Raw genomic sequence first — 21,059 nt, forward strand, 5'->3', positions numbered from 1 at the left:
GGTTACAAGTCCATGAATTTTCAAGATTATGTCACTTTCTAATATGTTAACATCAAAGAGTGTCTAACAAAGATATTAACTCAGATATATTAGAGAAAATAAAAAATAAAAAATAAAACAGTTAGTTTTTTGGGTCAAAGTTGAATTGTACCAATTCATAATTTATGCGAAGTGAGAACTGTCGGCAGGAGGTGTATTTTGGGTTTTTGGCTAAACTTCCTATAATTTAGTTATGGAAAAAAAGAAAAAAGAGAGCCCCTTTTCTATTGGGTCATTCCTAGAGGGAAAGAATAGGGTAGGGAAAAAAAATGCTTATTGAATAGTGTAAGAAATAGAATCAAGTCAAAATAGATTCGAGCCAATCTGATGTGATTTCATAAGCCACAAATGTGACAGCCCCAGCCGGGGCTGCCTTCACTGTTGAGGGGATGATGCCTTTGTACAGGCCAGCAGTGCCTTCGGTTTTCAAAATTTGCCGCAAGGCATCGAACATGTTTCGGTATGCACGTTGTTCCACTCTCGCTCCGTATCTGGGGTGCCTTTGCAACCCTTCAATCTGAGAAAATGAAACAATGAAAATACTTGTGAAAGTGGTTTTTCTATAATTATTTTAACGTTTGGTTACACTTTTTCAAGTTTTTTCAAGTGATTTTTATGTCATTAGAAGTGATTTAAATGAGAGAAATTTTAGAAAGTGAGACAAAAATTTTTGGACCGAGAAAAAGATATGAGAATTATAATTTTAAGGAGATATTACAAAATTAAAGATAAACAAAGTTATCCAAGTGACAGATTTTAGAAATGAAAAAATAAATTCTCAAATTTTAAGGTTAAAATTTTTTTTTGACAAAAAATCATTTGGAAACCTCCCAATTGACCGAAAATCAGTTAAAGTGATATCGGATTATTATAAAATCACTTGAGAATTGTCACCAACCATGTCGTTTTTAAAAACACCGACAAAAGTGATTTTGAAAATTTTAAATACACTTGAAAAACACTCAAAGCATCTCAGAACTTTATGGTGTTTTTAGAATTTTCAAAATGAGTTTCAATTATTTAACTAAATATTATAAAAACTTTAAAAAGTGCTTTAATGACCTATAAGCAATTTTTAACATTCCAAAGATCATTCTGGTTCTTATTCTAAAAGTTGTTATATACACTCTTTAACTTATTCCCTCTACTGCATTCTGTAGCAACTTTTTCCATCCCCTTCAACAATAGAAGGCACTTTTTAGGTGATTTTTTGCATTACTATTTTCAGAAAACAAGTTGAAATGTCAAAAACAACTAGCTAGTTCTACTGGTTATGTTTCGCCCGAGAACTCTACTGCATTTCTATCTTAATCTAAGCCCTAAGGTCATAAATGGCAGAAGTAAAAAACCCGAACCAATCGATGGAGTAAAGATGTGTACCTGGAATCTCTTTTTAACCACATCAAGCGGATGGCAAACAAGTTTTGCACATGTCCCAGCAGCTAACCCACAAAGAAAAAGTTGAAAACTCGAGAGGCCATCTTCAGGTCGAGAATTGTAGTGGCGGTGATTCCAGGCCTGCAATATCATTCGAAGGGAAAGAACTGTCAGATTAAAAGCAATAGAAACTAAACTACCAAAAAGAACACTCGAGTAAAAATAGAATGGTATAGTAGACTTGCTATAGTCCATCGCTTGAATGTGTCATAGGTGCCGAATTGTAGACCCGCATAAGGAACAATCTCGACAAGGGTAGGTGACAATCCAGCGTATAGTCCACGAAATCCCCGGGCTCGGATTATATCCATAAACGCAGACCTCATGGTAGGATAAATCTACACATTTACATAACGCATTGTTTTTGCATCAGGTAGCCTCTTGGAGGAATTCATTTTCTAAAACTGCAAATTCATATGCAATGAACATTTGTTGCCACAGCCACATTAGACTAGCTATTGGTACTGATCCTATTGGAAATTGTAGTTTATTTACACACAAACAGACTCAATGGCTCATATAAAGGAATCATAAGAAGCTGATGCTCTAATAAATTTGTTTGCAAAAATTTATCAACACCTGTTCTTCGTTCCTTTTTTCTAGGAAAGAATGAAACGTTCTACTCAGGGTGGACCTATATATTGGATTATTTTTAAATTTTTTAAGAAAAACATGGAGATCTCCAATTCAGTTCAACGCTTTGGAGGTTAAGGGATATACGGGAGCTGTTGTAGAACACAAAACTGTTTTCAGAACAAAGAATTAGTTAAACCATGTTCAGATCAGACAACTAAAATTAAGTTTTTTCCCTTCTAATATTGCTTTAGTTTCTTCCTACCAAAAGCATGAGCATTAGCATTAGTCTTGATAAGTCGCACAATCATAGTTCTCAAACACAGTTCAGAGGACAGAAACAATAATTCATAGATTTGAAACCTACGAAAAAAATGAGTTTTGGGTCTTTAATCAAATTTGATACCTTAGGTTCACCTTGCGAGGCCAGTATGGTTCTAAGAAGATCAAATGGATATGATCCAATGGTTGCTGCACAACCCGCTAGAGCCCCACTGATATAAGAAAGATATGGGCTCAATTGTATGTGGGCCTCTACATCAGATGAAAAACAGAAAAGTTGATAAATAAAGAGGCAGAAACAAGTAAATTCTGAATGCCAGGTAGTTTTAGCATCTGATATCTGAAGCAAAGAATCAATGTAACCAAACAAGACTCTGCCTGATTCCAGGCAAGAAAACTGAGTATAATTTATCTAGTAGAAAAATGAGAGACCGTTTTAGAGTATATAGTGAAATTGGTGTGGGATAAAAAGGTCAAATTTTAAAGCCACTTTGAGAATAATACATTAAATGACAAGAAATGATTTTAAAAAAAAAACATGAATCTTCCACTTTTCCAATTTAAGGAAAGGAGGATGAGGGGATGAAGGAAGAGAGAAAGCATTTAGTTATTTGTTTTTCTTTTTTTCGATAATTGGGAGTTGGAGCTTTGCTCCTCTATACCCAAGAGCACCCGCACCCACCCCAAGACCCGGACCCGAGAGACATCAAGAGTTTTGGTATTTACTGTTTTCTAACTATGGGTGTCTGCCTAATTTAGGCCAAGGCCAGTAAATTGTTTGATTCTCAAACATTTGATCCCATAAACTTGAATGGTAATATCCTAGATGGTTACTGTGGTTTGGAATCTCAATAATATTTAGTTCAGAGTTTATCTCTTTGACTACTGGGTCAACTCAGGATGGTTTGTAACCTCCATTTCTTTTCTCCCTTAAAACTTATCCAACATCACACAAATCTATTCCAATCTCCTTTAACTCAACCATCTCATTTCGTTCCTGCTGAAAAGACAGACATTGGAAATTGAAACCTCCCGTTCTACTTTCTTCACCCCCCACCCGTCATTTTTCTCAATAGCACATCTGCTAGAAGGGAAATTCCGTCAAGTTAAGAGTAAAAACAATACAGCTGTGAAGAAATTCATCTGATGTATAAGTACCTGTCTTAGAAGAACCAGCAGCATACGTTTTCAGTCTATGTAACACAGTAAATTGTATAGCTGAATATGGCATAACCATGAGCAGAGCAGGAACATTACCACGCCAAAAACCCTGCAATAGTAAAATCTAAATGAATTAAAGAAAAAACAAATTCAACTCAAGGATTTTCTTGCAAGAAAAATCAATCTAGCAAGTATATGAAACCACAGAATATCCCGAGGAAGATTGAATAGAATAGAAATGATTTAGAAGTGGAAACTGTCCTAGAAAACAAAAACAAAATCCATGCTATAATTTCCAGGGTTTGTGTGGTTCATTGTTAAGGGAAAAAGGGAAAAAAATTCAGAAACAATATTGGTTGCTTTAGTCACTAAATATGTGCACAATTCTAGCTTGATGCTAAAATAATAGAGTTGTAGGTAGTAAATAACAGAACAGGAACAAGCCACGAGGATTCAGAGCCTTCAAAGGCAATGGACACAAGATCGAAACTTTGCTCATTCAGCTATATAAAAAATATGACACAGTATTAGCTTGTAATTTAAGAAGAAGCTGCGCCTCAAGGAAACCAAAAATGAGTAAGCAGTGGACTGGAAACAAGCTTTGTGGGATCAGGAACTTTATGTAGGGTACACGCACAGGTTTGGGCCAGTTATTTTTTCTCCAGGTTACTGAATCAGCTTTGAGCATTATATGTCCAAAAAAGGTATGCTGGGATGAGATTTTCACAAATCCCCTTTTTGTGTGAAGAGGAGGCAAGTTCTGGCGGATTTTTCTGCATTAGCTATAGCTTTCAATCAATCTTTCTTTTGTAAACCAATTTTCATTCTCTATCCCATAAATGCTTGCAATTACTTTGTTCCACAGTTCATTGGTTTGATTAAAGAACTTCCAAGACCATTTAGTTAGCAAATACATTAAGTCTCTTTTCTCTTCATCTCTTGTACTCAATCCATATGCCTCCATTATCAATCATTAAGGAAGCGACTTATTTTTCCTTCAGTATTCTCTTCCTACAAAAAATTCCTCACATATCTTTCAAAATGCAGTACAACCTTCCATGAATTAGGATGACCGACATTAAACAAGAAAGTGCCAATTGCAATATTCCCTACATTTTATCTTTCCATGAAGGAGACTGATAATCACGCGGAACAATGTAATATGTTGATCGGAGAATACATAGAACCAACATACCGGTAACCCTTCCTCTCTGAAGATATCCCTTGTTGCTTGGAACATACCAGTGTACTTTGATGGTCCAGATAAACTTCTTTGAACCAAAGCCCATGAAGTTGTAGGCTCCAGTTGAACCTGTCAAAGTAACATTAGCACAAGCATTAATCACTGTTAAATTGCTTGCATGGTGTGGAGAGCAATACGAATATGCAAAAATAAGAGTAGAACTCTCATGGCATAGACAATGCCACTGGAAGTCCAGTATGGTCTATATTTTCAATTTCCAACAAGAGATAATTAAATTCCATGCATGTGCTAGAAATTATACTCAGTAGCTAGCAGGAATGAGACATAAACCTTGCATAATAAACGCAAAAGGAACTTGTCAATATTATTGGATTCTACATCGTGAACTATTTGTGACAGTTGCGTCAATGGCAAGATCGAGTATCCTGAACTATAGAAACTACTTCTACAATGAAATTCCATGCGAAGAAGTTCTATTGGAATAGTTAAAATCTTGATACCCACGCCTCAATCCTGCTTTGCAGGATAAAGTCGGAGAAAGATTCTGAACAGAAGAAGTGAAATGGATAACATCAAAGAAAGAAAAACAATTATCTCGACATCTTCAAATACCAGTAACAGATTGAAGTTCGCAACTACAAACAAACACTACTTTATTCAGCATCTCTATTTCTTTCTTCGCTAGAGAAGAAAAATTGAAGTTCGTTTACGTCCTTAGAGCCTAAACATAAAACCTAAATTAGCGACTGAAACTAGTTTTATTCTCCTCTCTTTCTGATTTTCCTAGAAAACAAACAATTGCAGGGAATGGAACCAAAATCAACCTGAAACCTGATCTTAATCACGTCGAGAGGAGACGTGACCGTCCGAGACATACAACCAGCAATTGCGCCAGCCGTCGAATCGATCATCGCGCGCTTCAACTGTCCTGGCTCCTCCATCGGCGGAGAAACCATGCCTCCTCCTCCTCCTCAGGTTCCAACTACAACCTAAAACATCGATGGCGACCTCAATTACGTGAGGAACTAACAACAAACAGAGCTCAAACTCCACAATCCAATACACCGAACTGCAAAATCAATGCGATACACAAACAAACCGCGAACAAAAAAGAAAAAATCAACAGGAAGAGAGACGGAAAACAAGCGAAACCCGAAGAAAACGCGAAGAATCGAGGCGATCGAGTAGAAACAGATATAGAACAAAAAATCAAAGAAGTCTGTTCCGGACCGGGAAAGGTCAAATTCACAGATCATAGAAACGGCCAAACGACGTGGAAGAAATGATTAAATAAAGAAAAAGCAGGGCAGAGTTGAAGAGAGATACCTGAAAAAGGCGGTTGAAAAAGTGGAGAATGGAAGAGCCGCCATTGAATGCGCCAGAAGAGAGAGAGAAGTTGGGGAGTTTGATGGGATGTATGAAGGAATTGGGAAAGCAAAGAGAATGCTACAACTAGAACTAGATTGCGGGAGCGAAGCGACTGAGAGAGATTTTCATGGACTAAAATGCGAGTACGCCACGCCATTATTTTTTTCAAATTATTATTATTATTATTATTTATTTTTTAATATTAGATTCCAACTCACAGTCTTCATATTTAAATTACTAATTAGCATCCCTTACACGCACGGGAGGAGGAGCGTTTTTCTTTTTTTAAAAAAGAAAATAAATATAATTCTAAATAAAAATAACCAAATGTGATTCTTTCGCTCCTAAGAATTATGTAATTTTTAGTTCATTGTTATTGATAATTTGACAATCCTTTATTCTTTTATAATTTTTTTTCTATTTTTATCTATTAATTATTGAAGTCACGACTTTTTGATTGAAAATATATATGAATTGCTATATTTCATTTGGTTGTCCCTTAAGATAGCACAAAATTTGTTAAACAAAAAGTAATTTGAATTATTTGCTTTCTCCTTCATTTAACCTTAGGTCCCAGTTTCTAAGTCCTCTGATAAATGACTTACGCACATTGTTTTCTTTTGTGAATATATTTTTATTGTTACGTGATCGAATCCCAACGCAACCCTATTTTGGTTTTCAAATATTGTTTTTTTAATGTAAGTTTAATATAAAATAAATAATTTTAACTTTCATGTTTAGTTAAGTTTTATTTTTTATTTTTACAAACAGGTAGTTAAAGTTTATATGCTTGAACATATTTTTTTAAATAATAAAGAAACTGAAATTAAAAAATTATAATTGAAATTGAAAATTTTTATAATAAAGAAATTGAAATTGAAATATTTTTATAATATACCACACCACCGACGAGTGACATTTGAGATAAATGGTAAAAACAACATAAATATGAGACGCAAATTGCAGAATATATTTATATAAAGGAAATTTAAAAATTTTCTATAAAAACAATAGAGAATCACAACAAACGTAAGATTTTTTCTTTTATTTTTTATGGAGAAATTATATATGATTCTATTTTTTTTCCTTACTTTAAAAAATGAAGTCATATGAAAATAGAATCTAAATCGTGTAGCCTCGAACCCAGGATTCAAGTTGACCGAGAGATTAAAAAAAAAGGTTATATTTTTTAATACCAAAATATAAATGAGGATAAATAATTAAGGAATTTATAAATACTGTCATGCACACTAATTATAAATTCACACATTTAACCAATTATATAAATTATTGACAATGCGAGTGGGTGGTTCCCACGAAGATCGATGCGCTTGATATTAATTTCCATACCAACAATATTTATTTTATTTTCCAGAAAAAGCATAAATAATAAAATGCAATTGGTTTTCCATAAGTCAAATCACAAACTTTAAAAGTCTAGCGCTACTAAAATAAAAGGAAAGAAAAATGATATTAGCAAGTTTAATTTGATAGTTAATTTAACAAGTTAAAAAAAATCAATTTGATTATCATGATTTAGACTTGATTAATATAAGGATTCATAGAATATAGGGATAGTAATTTTTTATATTCATCGAATGGATGTGTATTATTAATTAATGTGTTTATCTCAATTAAGATAGAAATTTCCCCTTTTCTTATTTAGCTTTTCTTATTTAGCTTAATCTTAATACCGTGAATAAAACAATCAATCAAATAAAAAAAGATCTAGCTCTTTTGAGATTTAAATAAATTAAATTAAGCGTTATATTTAACATAATAACAATTTGTAACTATTAGAGATGGTTTAATCATTGGTCAATTATGAAACTTTTAAGAATCATTGAGACATAATTGAAGTTAATAGTAATTTAATTACATATTCATACCACAAATGAAATAGCATAAAATAGAGCTTATTTTTTAATCAACGGGAGTAAATATTCCAATCTTACATTTTTAATGACTAATCTAGAACTAATATATATACTTAATCAATTAGAATCAATTTGGCAACTTTATCGTTATTTTGCATCTCTCAAATTTAAGAAATGTTTCCAAAATGACGTATAAAGTTTAAAAACAATAAAATAATGTTTGCCGCCCTAATTGATCCGGTTGAAGAAACCATTACTAAATCATTGACTTATAAGTGCATAAAAAATATTAAAAATTAAATATGACATAAAAGATCTGAATGTTTAATTTAAAAATTATGTTTTTTTTAAATTAACTAATTTTCTTATAATTTTTTTTGGACATAAACAAACAAGAAATAAAAAATTGTTGTCAAATATATTTCATTTATTTTTCGATAAAAAGAAATAACAAAAACCATTACTAGTTGTATTTTTATAATTTATTAAAAAAAGTAAACAATAAATCAGAAAAGAAACGAGAAGGGGGAAAAAAAGATCGAACAAGAATTTCACCAAAGGGGACGTTAATGTAACATTTCATGGTTGAACATATATATATGTGATCAAAAACAAATATTTAAAATTCAAACATAAATCTCAAGCTTGTCCAAAAACATAATTAATATCACTGATTCCCGACAACAAGCACAAAATAAAAAACCCCATCTGCCAAGAAGAAATTAAAATGATCAGATTAAAATTAATTAATTTTCAGCCAATTCCTCCGAGCGTATTCTGACTATAAGCCATAGATGAAAAGTTTGAACGGTGCACGCCGCCGTTGCCGGAGGAACTGCCGCGGGAAGGCGGTTGTCCAAGATCCGCCGCACATTCTCCGAGCATGGCCCCGCACGCCAATCCACCGAGAATTCCCGCTCCCACTGCTAAAATCTTACCCATTCCCGATTTCGTTTCCTTCTTTGCGACCACTCCGGCCGCCGGTAGATACCCCGGCGGCGGCGGCGCCGGGTAACCATAATGTGGATAACCGTAAGGCTGGGGTGGCGGTGGAGCGTAGCCAGTGTTGTACGGCGGCGGCGGCGGAGGGGGGTATCCGGCGGCCGGGTGCGGAGGCGGAGGATAACCTTCCGGTGGCGGTCCAATTCCTCGGGTGGCGTAAGCGGCGGGGGGCTTTTGCTTTTCATCGCGAAACGACGCCGTTGCGCCAAGTACTCTATATTGAAAATTCAAAAGGCCGTGGGTTTTCCCCGAGGGCTTTCGCACGGGGTAGGTCACGTCTCTGTCGCCGAGAGTTCTGAAGCACCTAATAGTGAACACGAGAGTGGATGCCAGCTCATTGACACTGAACTTCATCGGGAAGTTCCAATTGGGGTTTATTCCGCCGGAGGAATCCGCATTGGTTTTGAATTTCTGGTCGGAGTTGCCGCCGCCGGCGAGTGAAACGACGACGTACGCGGCCATCTTAGAAACGAGGTTAATTTCGGGAAGGTCTTTGGCTGAAACGACGTTGATTTCTAGACTCCACGTGGACTCCATTTTTGGAGAGAGGAAGCGCTCTCTTTTGCTTTTGGCGAAAAATGAAGTGAAATTCGATGGCTTTAAATAGAAAACTCTCCAATTCAATGGCAAGGAAGAATATGATTCTCTTTGATTTGGTTAACCAAGTTGCCAAACTATATTCTAAATTTAATTTAATTTTGGGTTTGGCATTTAATTATAATTTTATCCACAGCTTTGATTATTCTATTTTAATTGATCTAAATTTAAAAATTATTTCAGTTATTTTTTTTAAGAAATTATATTGGAAGGTAAAAATTACTACAAATTGTATTTTGTTGACTCGTGAGTTTTTATTTATTTATTTATTTGATGTTTTGTGGAAAAAAGACATGAATAGAAAGTTCTATATAAAATTTTAATAAACGTTTTAATGCGATAAACTATTAACTTTCTACCGAAGTTATTAGATCAGGACAATGTAGAATAAGAATTTTGAACATAAGACCTATATAGATGTTACTAGTGTTTTAACTAATTCACTTACATTCAGGTTGACAAATATTTTATTTGCTTTAAGTTTAAGAAAATAATTATTTTAATTACTAAAGTTTTGAAATGTGCATTTTAGTCTCTAAATTTTATGAAAGAGTAATCATTTTAGTTTCAACTATTATTCTAGCAGTTAATATCTACTCAATTTAATATTTTCTTAGAATTTATTTTACTTTAATGATATGCGGGTGGAGATATCCATTTCGATATTTCAATCGAGGATATATGCATCAATTGAGTTATGTTCAGACTTCCTTAATCTATTTATGTAGTTTTAATATACGTCTCTCAAAACATTTTAGTGCACACATTCAGAATCACACTATGTATTTATTATAGACAATTAATTTATTGAAAAATTAACAACAATAAATTTAAATCGTTATATCTTTAAAATTTAAGTACGGAAATAGAAAATTTGTGAGAAATACGAAATACATTTTGATGTTTAAGGATTAAAATTACAATTTTTCAATATTAATTAAATTGGAAAGGAATAAGATGATGAAGACGTGTTTTGCTGTCCGCCACTTGATGAGAAGAAGACAAATAACCAACTTGAGATATAATTATTTTCCGTTTACTTTTATTATTATAAAATATACATTTAACTGACATTGTTTTTTCTTTTATTATTATTATTATTTTCTAGTTTAACAATTGTGAATGGAAAGTTGATCCATCCACCTTAGGATGATAATAGCTGTTTATCCCTTCTATATGCTCGAATTTGATTGTAAAATATTATTGTTTTGTTATGTTTTGCTGAAACATTATTTTTTAGATAAATTAAGATTATAATAGATTATTTTGGTGAGAAAACAAAACTTTCCTAAGTTAGATTTTGAGATGATCTACCAAGACATAGGACAAATATAATATATCACAAGTTAAAAAGGAATTAGATGTTTGATCCAGTGGAATAGATAATCCTATATCTGTGTGTTATTGGACATATTGTTGGAGGTGAATCCAAATCTTACACATGACGTGCAACGGTTGGATCGTCAGCAATACGTGCCACTTCTCTGCCCGTGTTGTTACCTCGGTCATGATTTCTCATGCCGAGTCGACCCTCATGATTCCTCATGACGAGCCGACCAAATACCTTACTTGGATCACTTCAGTTCAGCCTATTCTCCAACAGACTATGCGACATTACGCCGCACTTCACGACAACCTTAAAGAGCCGTTAAGACCTTGTCGGGGACTCTGCCTATAAATAGGACCATTATACTTCATTTCAAGATACACAATCAACCTGATTCTCTCTCTCGAGTTGACTTGGACAATTATTGACTTCAGCATCGGAGTTTCTACTCTGTTTTGCAGGTTTTCTGCACGGCATATGGAGCTCTCCGACTAGTTTGTCCTAGCCAATCTGAAGTTTGGAGACTTGGTTATTTTCTGATCAAACACATATGATCAATGTTGTATTGGAAATGACAAAACAAATTTGCTCGACTCTTGTCCTACCTATAGGAAGTTCCAAGAGTAGAAGAAGGGTTTATAATGAAAAGCCATTTAGTGGACTTGTAAAAGATGTTTGGGTGAGCTCACGACATCTCTTCATACGTACACCGCCATCGCTGTTCGTCCAGTTGGACCGACAGACAGATTTGAAATTCTTTGCAAAAATAATTTTTTTCATTATTCTGAGCTTCAATTCGGTTCCAATCCTATTATGACGAGTGTACATCTGAATAGGGTATTGCATTAACCTTGAGGACAATTAGTGTGGAGATACGATTTGAAGACAGTGATTATTCCACGACGCAACAATGATTTTTCCTCAAAATTCTATTTTTGTTCTACACGTTATTGGAACGAAAGAAGGAAATTAGAAGGGCATAGTTTATGACCATTCAAAAAATATATGGGTAAATTTTTAAATTTTTGTAGTTTTTCTTTTAATGTACCTCTAAATTTTAAGAATAAAAAGATTATAAGTATAAAAAGTTAGTACATAAAATTTTGCCCCTTCCATCATTTTTTCTGTTTTGTTTTGGGACTCTGTCCAGACATGTGTACTTGATTTTTTTTCATAAGAATTGGTTTGATTGTCAACGAGTTGAACTTGGCCATGGAATTAAATGGACAAAAGTAGTCCCATATTATGTGATGATGCAGGATTTTGGACGAGGTTAATTACATATCGTTAATAGACTCTAATTAATGTGGCTTCTACCGATACTTGCTAATAAAACTTTGCACCGATGTGGTGTTTGTACACTCGAAGTGAGTTGAGGTGTGTTCGACCAGGTGCCTTCCAAAGAAAAGGGGTTATGTTTGAATATATACTCTACTACGACATATTCAATTTTTGTTTTCAAACGATTTTGTCTTTTTAAATTTTTCGTTGAATTAATATTGTTATGCATGTCTTACCATGACTATTTACAAATAGGTTAATTTAGAAGAATTAATAAATTTTTTTAAGTATAACATATGGGGTGAGGGATGGAACTTACAACCGGAGATTATAGATATTACCACAACCAAAGTGAGCATAGCCAATTAACTAACTGTGCTCGTTTTTTGCAAAAAAATAAACACAATTACTACTTAACTATATTCGCTTTGAAAAAAAATTAACAAACTTATTTGTTTAAAAATACATTAAAAGGAGACAAAAAAATTAGAAAAAAATAATCGTATTATGATATTATATTTTATTTTAAAGGAAAAATATATTTTTTGAAAACAGTTTCAAAAACATTCTGAAGTTTTAGAACTCATCCAAGTGAAAAAAGCCTTAAGCCTACTGGTTTTCCGACCCCGATCAGTAGTCAACCAACAATCGATCAACTTGAGATATTATTTATGTAATATGCAAACAATTTTTTATATTTGGAGTACATTATAATTAGTATAATATTTCAGACTAATTAAGCAGAAAAGGAAAAACAAAAAACAAAAACTATATTTTAAAACGACTTGACCTATGAAATATATTTAAAGGAGGATTGGAAGGCATCAACACGTTTGTGACAGATTTTATGAATTAGTCAGTTCATTTCAATACATCCCGAACTATAAACTACTTATATTATTCCTGTAGTTTCAAAAAATTCATGGTAATAATACGAGGCTACTCCAACAATAATTGACACATATTTTAAGCAAGAAGTTAGGATTGGAATTTTCCACCCTATTTATTGTACTCTCAAAAGGAAACAATTTTTTTTGAAAAATTCGCAAGAAATTGCAACCAAAATTTGAAAACTTAAACATAGATTTTCGAAAAGCTATAATTTTTAGTTTGAAAAGTTAGACTAAAATTGAAATATATTAGAGAAAAAAATATAGGAGCTTTTGTCTTATTTAATTAAAAGAATTATCTTTCAATTACGTAGTAAAATGTCTCATTAAAAATTATCTGTTTCCAAATAGGGGAGGAGCTTAAATTTAATTAATTTAAAGTTAAGAATTCAAAAACTTATTTGACTTTTTGTTTTTATTTTAAAAATTAAATAGTCGTTAAATATAATATATTAACAATTTAGTAGAAAAAATCTCAGACATACTAAAAAAATCTCTATTTTGTTGTATAATACCACAAAATAAATGACTTAGTCCTTGATAAATATGTGATCTTATCTTTATCGCCAACAACAGCAACGAAACTTTGTTTGATTAATAAATTAATTAACACCAACTTGGCATTTCAAAATAATAAAAATAAATAAATAATTATAAGCATCAAGTTGGATTAGATTAATAATTTTAGGTTTAAATACTATTTTGGTCCTATACTTTTGAAGTTGGTTTAGTCCATTTACATTTAAAACATCAAATTTTTGTCACTCTAATTTTGAAGCGTCTATTTTAGTCTTTGTACTTTTAAAATGACCATTTTTTTCTCTTTTCATTTTTATTTTGATCTCATTCCTTTCCATCATAATTTCTAGAAATAATTACAAAACTAGTACAAAATACCTATGTATTTATATATATAGCATTAGGTTTAAAATTTTACAAAAATAGCATAAATTACAAACTTTACAATAGACCAACTAAAATTCATTTTTGTGACATTTTCGCAAAAAAACCAAAAGTAATGATATTTTTATAAACCCATATTTATTTTATGGCATTTAGTACTTTCCCTAATTTCTATTGTTTATAAAATTTGGTGTTCAATTTTTATAAATATGGACTAAATTAGTAATTTTTTAAAAAATACCACGACCAAAATGAACGTTTTAAAATATAAGGACTTAAAATGAATCAATGTGGATTAAGAATATACTTTGATCCTTTTATTTTAAGCTTTGGTTTATTTTACTCCTTATACTTCCAACTTTGGTTCATTTTAGTCCTCTATTTTAAACATGTTCATTTCTTGTTCTTATACTTTTTTAAAATGACCCTTTGGTCCTCCAATTTTATTTTTAATCTCATTTTATATATCACAATTTTAACATGACACTATACTCAATATATTTTGTCAAATGTAACCATGATATATTAAAGGAATATGGGAATTTATGTCATATGAAAATGGACGGCTTAAAAGGAGTAAAATAAATATTTTAAAAATAAGAGACTAAAGGTTGAAGGTACCAAGACAAACAATTTTAAAACTATAGTGATATGAACCAAAGTAGATAACTAAAATAATATTTTAATCCAATATTTAAATTACCTTGATTTTAATTTACATGGAAGAAGTCTTTGTCGAAAAAGGGGGATTGAATCGAGGGCTTCCTTTGCTTTTAAAAGGATTTAATAAAACGAACTCACACAAATTCACAACATTATTTTTACTCTTATCTTCTTCAAACCCAATGGCTCCAAAAACAGATTCCATCACTTTAGAAATCAACGTCGTTTCCGCCAGAGGCCTTACTGAAGCTGACCCCACCGTCAAGATGAATATATACGCCGTCGTTTCAATCACCGGCGCCGACCAAGAGGCCATCCACACCAACGTGGATAAAGAAGGCGGCGGAAACCCCACGTGGAACTTTCCGGTGAAGCTCGCCGTCGACGGATCAAAAAGAGATTATTTTAATATTACTCATCTGGATTTCGTTCTTAAATGCGAGGACGGGAAAGGAGATAGAGATGTGGGTGAAGTCCACGTGTCGATTGCGGAGCTTATTCTGATGTCCGCGGCCGGAGCCGGGAACTCCATGGGATACGTCGTCGTTTCGTATCCGGTCATAAGGCCTTCCGGGCAGACGGAGGGCGTGTTGAATTTCGAATATAAATTTGGCGCTTCTCTTTCTCCCACAATTCATACACCGGACACTGATTATGCCGCCAGGTAATACAGCGATTTTTTTTAAAAGTTATACTTGGTTTTCAAAATTTCTTTTATATATATATATATATATATATTTTTTTTTTTTTTTTGGGATTTGATAAAAAAAAACATTTGAATTTCTAGCCAAACTAAAAATATATATATAACAATAAAATTTTGGAAACTTGCTTAGATTTCAAAACTGATAACGAGATAAAAAAATTTGTAGTAATTGTAAACTTAATATTCAAAAACAAAAAAGAAAAAGATAAAATAGTTATTCAATGAGAACTAAATAATAAGAGGTTTAATTATATCATCATTTTGATCCCAGAAACAACTATTTATCATGGAGCGGATTTTATTAAAACTAAAATCATATTGGATTATTTGTTAAATTAGGAAAAAAAAACTAGAAACTACTTTATTTTTTATTTTTTAAATTTAACAAAATTTTGAAAACGTTTTTAAAATAATGTTGATAACAGGATAAAGGAATACTTAATTAGTAGGCTTAGTACTAAAAACAAAAAATAAAATAAAATAAATAAAATAAAATGGGTATCAAATAATTAAGAGATGAATAATAAAATACTCCTATTTTCATTTTGATATAAAATAGGCTATTTAAAATCCTACAAAACTCTGTAAATTAGGTTAAACATCAGGTTCTTTTTAGTGAAATAATTAGATTTAGTCTCTAACCATTTTTGTCTTATAACTTTTTAATTTATAATGATATGATTTAGTCCGGAACAATTTAGTTCATGTGGTATAATAAGCTTATAAATATTTAGTAGGTGGAAAAATTCATAATGTGTGAAATATTGATTCTTATTGTATAATAAGATTTAATTTAATCCTTTATAGTGTCAATAAACATATTTCGATGTCTTAAATACATTGACAATATTTTACATAATAGAGAGTAAATCATTCATCACACATATTGAATTAGAAAAAATTGAACCATTTCGAGAAATTCTATTAAACTTTTAACAAAATTTTATATGATAGAGACTGGACTATTTTTTTTCGTAACATTGAAATTAATAGAAAATTCTTAAATTCTAATTGCAAAATTCATAAAAGCAATCAATTATAATCAAACAATTTTAACTATCTTTAATTAATTAATTTTAAAAAAAAAACTAAATCAGTTACCGAATATTTTCTTTCTTTCCACGTCACTAGGAGCCTTGGATATCCACCACAGGGATATTATTATCCTCCCCAGCCGCCGGCGGCAGGACACGGTGGCTATGGCTACCCACCACCAGCACAGCCGTACGGTCCGTATCCACCGCCGCTGCAGCCTCACTACATTCCGCCGCCGGCGTACCCCCTTTACAACGTCGGACCACCAGGAGCGCCGCCGTACGGATATCCGCCACATCAAAGTCACGTGCACGCACGTGCACCTCTAGCCGGGTCGTCTGATCAGCAACGGTCGGCGCACCAAAGTAAGAAGAAAAATTCAGCATGGAAAGCTGGAGCGAAGATGCTGGGGGTGGCCGGCGCTCTAGCACTCGGAGTTGTCTCAGGCGGATCGGCGCCGTCGTTTGAGTCTCTGTCAGCGCCGGCACCGGTGCCAGATCTCTCCGCCCTCACATCTGGATTTCAAATTCCCGATCCGGCCGCCGCCTTCGCGCCTCCGGATTTCTCGAACTTCTGTCCGCTTCCAGATCCTTCTGCTTTATTGGATGCCACATTCGTTGATTACAGTTCGCTTGTGTAACTAAATTTTAACTACTACGCTTCCGTTAATCGTCGTCGTTTTTTTTCTTTTTTTAATAAAACTTGTTTGGTTGACTTTGTCATTTATTAATATCGTGAACTTTGTGTTTGACATATTATTGTGGGTTGAAGAGTGAGTTTGACTTTTTACCTAAATTAATTTAGTTTTGATTATCAAAAGGGTGCATGTTAATTACAGTTGTGCTGTGTTTACGTTGACATTTAAAAATTAAGTTTAAATATTCTCAGTTTCGCTTATTAATTTTCTTTAAAGTGGTGCAATTGCATGATTTGAACTGCATATATAACACTCTTTGGAGAGGTTACTCTCGTACCAACACGAACCTTGCTCGAAAATAATTGACACATATTCTTCTTGAGATTGGAAGTTGAAACCCCATACTTTCATGGGAGAGGTAATATTGATATCTTAAACCATTAAAACTATTTTCAGATTAATAAAAAAATATATGATAACTAATTACAAACTCAAAGTAAAAATAATGACACCCATTTAAAATTAGCTTATAATAAAACTTTATTTTAAAAATGAATAAACCACCACTCAATTAAAAAGTTTTAAGCAGATGGATTAAGTAAGTTTAATTCATTTATCTCAACTTTACCTGACATATTTTCATTAATCTATTTCTATTTCTACTTTGATTTAATAAAAAATGTGAAGTTCACTAAAATTTTAAGAGACCAAAAATATATGATATTAAAAAGTTAGGACCAATTAATTAAGGATATATTAAGTATTAACTAATATGACTTCATAAGTGCTATGCACAAGTTGACCATTAATAATAATTTCTCTCTAGGTTTTTTTAGTACAATTTCTCTCTCTAATTAGAATCGTACGATTAATAAAATAATTTATTTTAGTGGAACAAAATGTAAGGGATTCTAGTAGAACAAAGTACGGAAATTTGTACCTCCAAGACTAAATTAAATTGATGAAACATTGACTTTCCAAATTACATCGAAACACAAATATAAAAAATCACATTAAAATTCAATTCAACCATTCACACAAAGACATAAACACATGACCAAACAAACGAACACAAAATACAAAATGAAAAACGTAACCATCTTTCGAAGAAGATATTAAAATTAATCAATAAACACACCATTAATTTTATGTCACGTGCTTAGCCAATGGATCCGAGAACATCCATACTTTCGGACATAGATTGTATACTTGAATCGTAAAATTCAGTTAAGCCGCCGGAGGGATCGGAAAATGAATCCAACGACGACGGCGCCGCCGCCCCAATATCCGGCGCCAAATCTCCGAGCAAAAGCCCTCCCACAACTCCCCCCAGCAATCCCGCCCCCAATCCAAGCATTTTACTCATTCCCGATTTCTTCTTATCCTTCTTCTTATGGCCGTTCGCCGGCGGCTGCGGCGGTGGAGGATATCCGTAACCCGCCGGTATTCCTGGCGGCGGCTGGCCATAATATGGATAACCGTAGCCTTGCGGATTGGGAGGTGGAGCGCCGCCGTAGGCGGTGTTGTACGGCGGATACGACGGTGGGTATGCGCCGTACGGTGATGGTGGTGCCGACGGATGTCCAGCGTATCCGGTCATCGCTGGCGGCGGAGGATATACTTCTGGTGGATATCCGCCGTAGTGTAGCGGCGGAGGATATCCTTCTGGCGGGTGTCCCATGCCTCGGGTGGTGTGTGTGGCGGCGGGCTTTTCGTCGCCCTTAAACTGAGAGTGAGAGGGGAATTTCTCTGTTTGGTGAAACTGAAGAATTCAATTGCTTTAAATAGAAACTGAGAGTCAACGGCATAAGAAAAGTAAGACTATTAAGTAATGTTGTTTTTTTTAAATAATAATTATACTTAATTGAAATTTATGTTTAATTTAATTATTAATATTAAATAAAATTGAAAGGAATCGGACGACGGAGTCTTTTGTGTTGCGGGCTACCATACCTCTAGATCAGGAGGAGAAAAAATTAATAACCAAAAAAAGTGATCCAGTTAATAATTACTAGGATAAAATACATTTTTAGTCATTGAATTTTAAGATAGATTTCTATTTGATCCCTGTATTTCAAAAAGTGTGATTACTGATCTTTAAGAAATAGTTTTAAAAGATCTATAGAGTTAAAACGGAACGGTGACGTGACGTGATAAATTATATAATAATATTTTTCTATTTTTATCTCTTTTCCTTTTCTTTTCCCTCTCTTCCCTCTCATTTTCCAGAATGTGACCCTTTCTTTCTCCTCTCTTCCTTTTTCTTTCCCCCTCTCTCCCTCTACTTGTGGAGAAATCTTGTTTATTGTGGGGTGAGAAGATAGTAGTAAATCAAAGTGGGTTGATTTTTGTTTTTCCGCTACTTTAATCTAGTAAAAACAGAACTTTCTCTGTGGTCATTCCTCCAACAATTCGTTCAAAAGATCTCGAAGCATAAAATCATTCACATACGTAATGTTGGCATTATGGATGTGAAACTCCAGATCTTGGAACACGCCCATCAATCTCGCCACACAGGTAATTCACAGTCCAACTGCACTCTCACCATGGCGCATTGCCGCAGAGGGTCTTCCCGTCCATCTTGAATGGACCACCGTGCCGCCATTACAACCACCGCCACTGCCGCAGAGGGAAGAGAGACAGAGGAAGAGAGACAGAGGAAGAGAGGGGGAAAGAAGGGTCACGACTGGAAAAGGAGAGAGAAGAGGAAGGGAGAGAAAATGAGATAAAATTATAAAAAATTATCATATAGTTTAAAATTAATAAATATATAATTTACCAGCATCAACAAGAACTTTTAGAACTATTCATCAAATGTCAGAAATCAAACTGTCACTTTTTGAAACACAACGACCAAATAGAAACGTACCTTAAAACTCAGGAACTAAAAATGTATTTTACCAATTTGGTCTAGATTTTACTTATATTTAATTGTGATAATTAAAAAAAAGGGTAAAACAGGATGAAGTTTTAACTCATTGGTATCTATTTGATGTGTGAAGTTTTAAAAGTGACGATATTTGAAAAATAGTTATCAATAATTGCCGACTAATTGAGAAAAAGAAAGAAAGATATGGTATTTATTTGATTGCGCTTGTGACTTGTAAATTAATAGTCAACTTCAAGCAGGAATGTACATTTTTACCGTGGGTCCTATCCTAAATGGGGTGGGGAATATGGGGAAGATTTTTCATCTCTGTCTCTTGCTCTGCCCTTTTAACCCACTAAAAAGTCTTATTACCCCCTTAATATATATATATATATATAGGAGGACTAAATTATGTAAATGAAATTTCGTCATTGAAAATTAAACAATTAATAACAATTTTCTTGAAAAATTTTATTTAATTAAGAAATCATTTTTAAAAAATAAAAAATAAACAGAAACCTCCACCCAATCCACACATAAGAAATTAAATGGGAGGCGGGAATGGAGACGGAGAAACCTTTCTAGTCCCCTCCACGTAAACGTCCCTTGACTTTTTATCATCAACTCAATTGCTACATCAAAGAGAAAAATTAAATAAAATTGTAGCTCTAAATTTATGGCGCAATTGAAACTTTATAAAGCCTAAATACATATCATTAGAGTAAATTTACTATTTAATTTAAAATTTTATAGAAACAATTTAACAGAAACGAGTGGCTAGTGAGGTTGTTGTTAAAACACAAATAAAAATGTTATGTGTTCGGTCTTTAATATTTATATATGCATGCCTTATCCATCGTGCCTCCAAGTCTAAATTACTTTATTAACAAAAAATTCCCACCAAACACCAACTTGGATTTGATAATTTAAATTGAAAATGTCAAGGCATTACAATCTTTTCCGATTGGACAAACTCAGAAAATTTAATATTTGAAATGAAATAATTAATATAATGAGAATAAATCAGACAAAAAAAACCTATACATTAAGACAACTTGACTCGACAGAGCGAATAATCAATCTTGGATGCAATGACAGAAAGTCCTGTAGTGAAAGGAAGGACTTTCACTTGGTATAAAAATTGATTCAATGGAGGAGTGATTCTTTCCTTTATATTTTCAATAGAAGACAATTAGGTTTTAGTATTT

General features: G+C 33.2%; 3 protein-coding genes across 5 annotated transcripts; 1 reads left to right on the forward strand and 2 right to left on the reverse strand.

Annotated features, from left to right (window-relative positions):
- Positions 1–60: 60 nt before the first annotated feature.
- LOC111009860 (mitochondrial thiamine diphosphate carrier 2) lies at positions 61–6,179 on the reverse strand. Of its 3 annotated transcripts, XM_022283089.2 has the most exons (8): positions 6,023–6,179; positions 5,521–5,685; positions 4,688–4,804; positions 3,490–3,601; positions 2,456–2,583; positions 1,662–1,814; positions 1,420–1,557; positions 61–556 (listed from the first exon to the last, which is right to left on the reverse strand). In XM_022283089.2, exons 2-8 carry the CDS (start codon positions 5,650–5,652, stop codon positions 338–340), a joined length of 999 nt encoding a protein of 332 aa, XP_022138781.1. In that variant the 5' UTR covers positions 5,653–5,685; positions 6,023–6,179; the 3' UTR covers positions 61–337. The 3 variants fall into 3 exon arrangements, with proteins under 3 accessions (XP_022138781.1, XP_087982520.1, XP_022138782.1); XM_088126394.1 differs by lacking the exon at positions 5,521–5,685 and having other exon boundaries at positions 6,023–6,163; XM_022283090.2 differs by lacking the exon at positions 6,023–6,179 and having other exon boundaries at positions 5,528–5,666.
- A 2,395-nt stretch (positions 6,180–8,574) lies between these two features.
- Positions 8,575–9,503, reverse strand: LOC111009847 (protein SRC2-like). Its single transcript, XM_022283072.2, has one exon. The coding sequence runs from the start codon at positions 9,478–9,480 to the stop codon at positions 8,695–8,697; it is 786 nt and encodes a 261-aa protein (XP_022138764.1). The 5' UTR covers positions 9,481–9,503; the 3' UTR covers positions 8,575–8,694.
- A 5,261-nt stretch (positions 9,504–14,764) lies between these two features.
- Positions 14,765–17,098, forward strand: LOC111009729 (protein SRC2-like). The gene is made up of 2 exons (XM_022282921.2): positions 14,765–15,268; positions 16,442–17,098. The coding sequence occupies exons 1-2, from the start codon at positions 14,787–14,789 to the stop codon at positions 16,983–16,985; spliced, it is 1,026 nt and encodes a 341-aa protein (XP_022138613.1). The 5' UTR covers positions 14,765–14,786; the 3' UTR covers positions 16,986–17,098.
- The last annotated feature ends 3,961 nt before the right edge of the window (positions 17,099–21,059 follow it).

Source organism: Momordica charantia, assembly GCF_013281855.1.
Source record: "Momordica charantia cultivar OHB3-1 chromosome 7 unlocalized genomic scaffold, Mcharantia_2.0 BLBB01000007.1, whole genome shotgun sequence".
NCBI lineage: Eukaryota > Viridiplantae > Streptophyta > Magnoliopsida > Cucurbitales > Cucurbitaceae > Momordica > Momordica charantia.